We start from the raw sequence: 5,149 nt of genomic DNA, 5'->3' as shown, positions 1-5,149 counted from the left end.
CTCCAAGGATGGGCCTTCTCATCCAGCAGCTGCCCCCACCCCAAACACAGCGGCATAGACTGGATTCTCATGACCCTGGCTCAGCTGGGCTCTTTAAATAGATTCCTCATGAACCCAGGAATGCTTGGAAGCCTTTGGGAGGTGGAGTGGAAAGCCAGAGACAGGTGCAGTGCAGCACAGAGCAGCCCCGCCCGCTGGCTCTCCCTCTCCTGGAAGGGAGCTGAGCATGCTGTGAATCCCACTTCTGACACCCGGCAGGGTGAGGGCAACCACTTGGCCTCCAGAGCCCTCAGGAACCCTCAGCCACAGGAAGGAGAAGGGAGTGAAGGGGGAATAGAAGGGGGGGAGGAAGGGAGGGGAGGTACCAGGGTTCAGGCGGGAGGTGGAGACACCAGCACCCCATGGGAACCCGGCTCTTGGAAAGTGAGCTATGCGGACCCCAGGGGGCTGCCCCAGGCGTGCCCTGATGGGCCCCTGCCTCCTGGCCTCGCCCCTGCCCCGCCCCTGCCTCCTGGCCTCGCCCCAGCCCCGCCCCTGCCTCCTGGCCTCGCCCCAGCCCTGCCCCTGCCTCCTGGCCTCGCCCCAGCCCCGCCCCTGCCTCCTGGCCTCACCCTCCTCTGCCCAGGACAGACCCAGTCATCTCCAGGCCTCCCCCTTAGAGTGTAGGCTCCGGGAGGGCAGGGAGCCCGGGGCCCAGGGCCTGGCACCTGGGGCTCAGGAAACGCTTGGACGATGTCTCATCTGCACCCAGGTACTTTCATGTTGACTTCTTCTTTAGACTGGGAGCCCCCCGAGGGCTGGCACACAGTACGGCTTAACTAATGATTGTTGAGTGACTGCCTGATGGCTGGGGGGAGGGGGAGGGGCGCCGGCCACGGTCCAGCCCGGCCTCAGGCCACGGGGCGGTAGAGGAACTGGCCGCAGAGCACCCTCCGCTTGAGCTCCTTCCTCAGCAGCTGCCGCTCGCGCTGCGCCCCCTTCATTATCCCGCGGTTCTCCAGGGCTCGGCGGCACAGGTACGGCAGCACGTCCTTCACGGGGCCGAACGGGACGTATTTGTAGACCGGGAAGCCAGCTTGACCTGCCAGGCCCCGCAAAAAGCCAATTACTCCCCACTCCAGACTGTCCTGGGGGAGGGCCAGCTCCCTGGGGAAGCCTCCCAGGAGCACCAGGGCGCGGAGGCCCGCGAGGCGCAGCTGCCCCTGAGCGAGAAGGACCCCGGTTCCTTCCCGAACAAGTGGTCATTGTCCAGCCTGCGCCTGGAGTCCCAGGGACGGGAAGCCCGTTGCTCAGATCAGGCTCGGGGGGCCTCTGGACCCTCCTCTCCCTCAGCCCCTTCGATACATGGCTCCGATCCAGGACGCGGCCTGGCCAGGGCCAGGGGGACCCTCGTGCGGCCCATGGTCACTGCGGCTCTCCCGCCGCCACCTCCCACCCAACGTAGCTCCAGCTTCCTGCCTGCAGCTTTAGCAGGCCTCACGCACCCGCCACCTCGTACATGGGACCCGAGGATCCGGCTTTACCTCTCCTCCTATCAAATCTCAGCCTGACCCACATCCCTATTTCACTTTAAGGTGTGTAAAGGGTGTCTTGTTGGTATTTCTATCCCCATTTAACGGACGGGCAAGTGGAGGCTCACGTGCCCTGAATCTCCATCAGAAGGCACTGGGGGTCTGCCACCTTCCAGACACCTCTGATTGCCGGCCTGGGGCCTAAAGGTGTCCCTCTGCAACTTCCCACTCCATCTGGAGCCAAGGCCTCGCAGCCCCTGCATTCGAATTCCACCTGTGGCACTCGCTACCTGGCCGACCTTGGTGGCCATGGCAGTCATAAGGATGGTCTCAATCACCTCCCTGGGCCTGCCTCAGTTTCCTTGCCTGTAAGCTGCCTGGCTGGCTCTGCAGGGAGGATCCTAAGTTCTCTCTAGGTCTTTCCTTTCCCCTCCTCAGCCCCCTCAGCGCCCTCATAAGTTATGGGTTCAGCTCCTGTGTCTCGATGACTCCTGGCTTCTCCAGCCTATGGCTGGCCCTGGAGTCCAGAGAGACAAGGGCCCGGCCCCTGCCCTGCCCTCTCCTGTTCTGAAGCTTCCTCATAAGCCCTGGGGCCATGGCTGGGGCAGATGGGGGCACGCCCCAGGGCAGAGCCCCTTCCCCGATGCCGGTAGCCAGCCTTCTGGGATGCCTCTGGGGGCGGGGGACACCGGCTAAACAGATGGCGAGAGGTGGGAGTGGGCACCACTCACCCAAGGGGAAGGAGATCTGATCACACATGCCCAGGAGCTGACCAAAGTATACCTTCTTCTCTGCGGGATGCAGGCCGAGCTCTTCCATCCTGCAAACCAAAGGCCAGGGGTAGGGGAGAGCCAGACCCTGGAGGGAACCCCCCAACCTGGCTGCGGACCCTCGGGGCTTCATCCAGCCTCCGCCTGAGGGTCTGCAGGGGGTCTCCGGAGACAGAGACCTCACCACCATGCCCGAGGAGTGGCCCGCCCCACTAGGGCTGGCCAGAGACAGAGACCTCACTACACGCCCGAGGAGTGGCCAGGGATGGAGACCTCACTACACGCCCGAGGAGTGGCCAGGGACAGAGACCTCACCACCATGCCCGAGGAGTGGCCAGGGACAGAGACCTCACTACACGCCCGAGGAGCTGGCACGGACGGAGACCTCACCACCATGCCCGAGAAGCGGCCCGCCCCACTGAGGGTCAGCACTGATAAGCAGTAAGGCCCCCTTCGTACCACGCCCGACTCTCCTTCCCTTGGAGGCCAGGCAGAACAAATCTCACTGGTCTTTTGTGCACCAGCCCCGGGCTCAGAGCCCAGCGGATGCACATTCCCGTGGACCGCCTGGCTCACCCCATGCTCCTGCTTCTAGACCCCGGTGTTAGTCCCGGCTCCTGCCCAGGCCAGCTCCAGGCCCCGGGGCACACCCTGCTCCTCCCTCTGCATCCTTTCAGATAAGGGGTGGGACTAGCCCCAGGAGAGGCCCCATGGGACAATGTGGAATTGGAGTCACAGGCCCTGAGTTTGAATCCTGCCTCCTGTCTAAAGGAGGGGGCTGGGCTGAGGGCCTCTGACCCCGCGTCCTCTGCACCCATGTAATGGCCCACATTTCTTTGGCACTTTAGAGCGTCCTAATGTTTTTTTTTTCCCACAACAAACCATGAGGCAGTATGGACACCTCGATTTGGGGATGGGGAAACTGAGGCTCTGAGAGGCAGCAGCAGCGGCTGGAGCTGCAGCCCAGCCTCTGGAGGTGGGGAGCTCCAGGTGAGGAGCCGCCTCTCTGTGCAGATCTCCACTCCTTTGTGCCTCCCCTCCAGGATAGGCAGAGGATGGAGCCCAGGCTCTGCAGCCCCTCCGACGTCCCACCCAGCTCCCAAGTGGCTCGTTCCTAGACCTGGGCCCTCTTCCTTGACGCTTTCCCCCTCTCAAGGCTTGGGGATGGGAGGCAGAGCCGGGGCTCGGGGTCCCTGCTGCCCCCTGGAAGGAGCCCCAGGAAAGCTGGCAGCAGCCAAGAGTCGAACCGGGAGCCAGTGAGAGGCCCAGGAGACCCTCAGCGCCCCCCTAACGGTGCCCGTTCCTCTAGGCTTCGGGCTGCAAGGCAGGAACGATCACCCTCGTTTTCTGAAGGAGCTCGGGGGGCCTTGCCAGGGCCTGGTCAGGGGTGCAGACCTAGGAAGAGGGGGAGCCAGGGCTCCTCCTCCTGCTCATGGCTCTCATCCCCATCAGGAGGGGACCCCTCCCCCCGAGGACAGGCAGGAGCTCATCCAAACTGACTCCTTGCATGCAGCAGGTGCCTAATCTTGTGGGTCAAATGAAGGGGCAGGACCTCGGGGGAGGGAGGCCTTGGGGTCTGCTGAGGCGGGGTGAATCCGGAGGGTGTCGGCGCTTGGGCGGGCACCTCTCCCCAGGGATGCCCAGCACATGCCCCCCCTTGTTCACAGAGGAGGAAACTGAGGCACCACGTGTCCCCAGCCCACCTGGGGCAGAAGAAGGGGACACAGGGTGGGTGTGTGGCTGGCCCAGCCTGCCCGCGGGAGGGCCCCCACCTCTGAATGGTGAACCTGACTGAGTCCTCATTGTGAGAAGCCACCATCACGCTCGCCCGGCTGTTGAGCTTGATCTCTTCCAAGATGTGGCTGAGGCACCTGAAGGGAGCAGAACAACCGTGAGGACCTGCAGAGATCTCAGGGGCCTGCATTTTACAGATGAGGAAACTGAGGCCCAGAGGGGTTAAGTGCCCAGGATCACTCTGCTAGCGGGTGAGTGTCCAGGGAAGGATCCGAACGCACGTCCTCCCAACTCCTGGCCAGGCTGTCTCTGTGGACATTGCAGCTCAGAAAGGAAAGGAGAGCCACTCCCGGTCATGCACAAGCTGGGCCGCACGTGGCCATGCACGCAGCGAGCTAGCGGCCTCCCGTCCCAGCTGGGCTGCTTGCGGCTGGTGTGACTTCCCTCCCTGGGTCTCAGATGGCCTCTGGGGTCCCTCCCAGATCTCTGTGGGGTCCTGGAGAGGCCCCCCGCCTTGTACCTCCCCTGCTCCTGTCCACACCTCTTATTCTGCCTCAGAACCTGGGAGCCCCAGCCCTCTCTGAGAGCAGGCACAGAAAAGCCACACCCTGAGCCTCTGGCTTCTAGCTCCCCACTCCAAGCCTCTCAGATCCTCCTTGCCCCTCCCAGTCTCCCCCCTCAGGCCCCTCCGTTGCAGGCCAGGGGGCCCCCTACCTGTGGTACATCTCATTGGTGGCCTTGTAGGTTGGGTTGATGGGGTCCTCATAACCCACTTCTGCTGCCCGCTCACGCTCCTGTGTCATGTAGGCCCCCCTCACCAGCTTGGCACCGAAACACCAGCCTTCCCGACGGGCCAATTCCACATCTAGCGACACGTTGTCATAGGCGTCCTGGAAGAGAGATGCTTGTGAGGGAGGCGACAGACCTCATGTGAGGCCTTGGAGACGCCAGACGGATTGATGGACAGACAGAGGGGATGATTATGGTGGCTGTGTGTGTTTGTGTGAGAATGTAAGTGTATGTGTGAGAATGACTGTGAGAATGTATGTGTGTGAATGTGTGTGCATGTGTGAGAACGAGTGTGTATGAGAATGTGTGTACATGTGTGAGAATGAGTGTGTGAAAATGTGTGTG

At 62.8% G+C, this 5,149-nt stretch overlaps 1 protein-coding gene across 2 annotated transcripts in view; it reads right to left on the bottom strand.

The window, feature by feature from the left end:
• Nucleotides 1–571: 571 nt before the first annotated feature.
• Nucleotides 572–5,149, bottom strand: part of LOC114032246 (proline dehydrogenase 1, mitochondrial-like) — a 36,212-nt gene continuing 31,634 nt past the window's right edge. For both annotated transcript variants that reach the window (XM_027847488.1, XM_027847489.1), the window contains exons 11-14: nt 4,730–4,905; nt 4,054–4,152; nt 2,243–2,331; nt 572–1,081 (exon numbers count right to left, since the gene is read on the bottom strand). In XM_027847488.1, the coding sequence (XP_027703289.1) occupies nt 891–1,081; nt 2,243–2,331; nt 4,054–4,152; nt 4,730–4,905 (555 nt within the window). In that variant the 3' untranslated portion in view covers nt 572–890. The remainder of the gene's footprint in view (nt 1,082–2,242; nt 2,332–4,053; nt 4,153–4,729; nt 4,906–5,149) is intronic.

The sequence above is a fragment of the Vombatus ursinus genome, unplaced genomic scaffold, assembly GCF_900497805.2.
Source record: "Vombatus ursinus unplaced genomic scaffold, bare-nosed wombat genome assembly UNPS02015411.1, whole genome shotgun sequence".
Taxonomy (NCBI): Eukaryota; Metazoa; Chordata; class Mammalia; order Diprotodontia; family Vombatidae; genus Vombatus; species Vombatus ursinus.
This window is presented reverse-complemented; position numbering and strand designations above follow the sequence as displayed.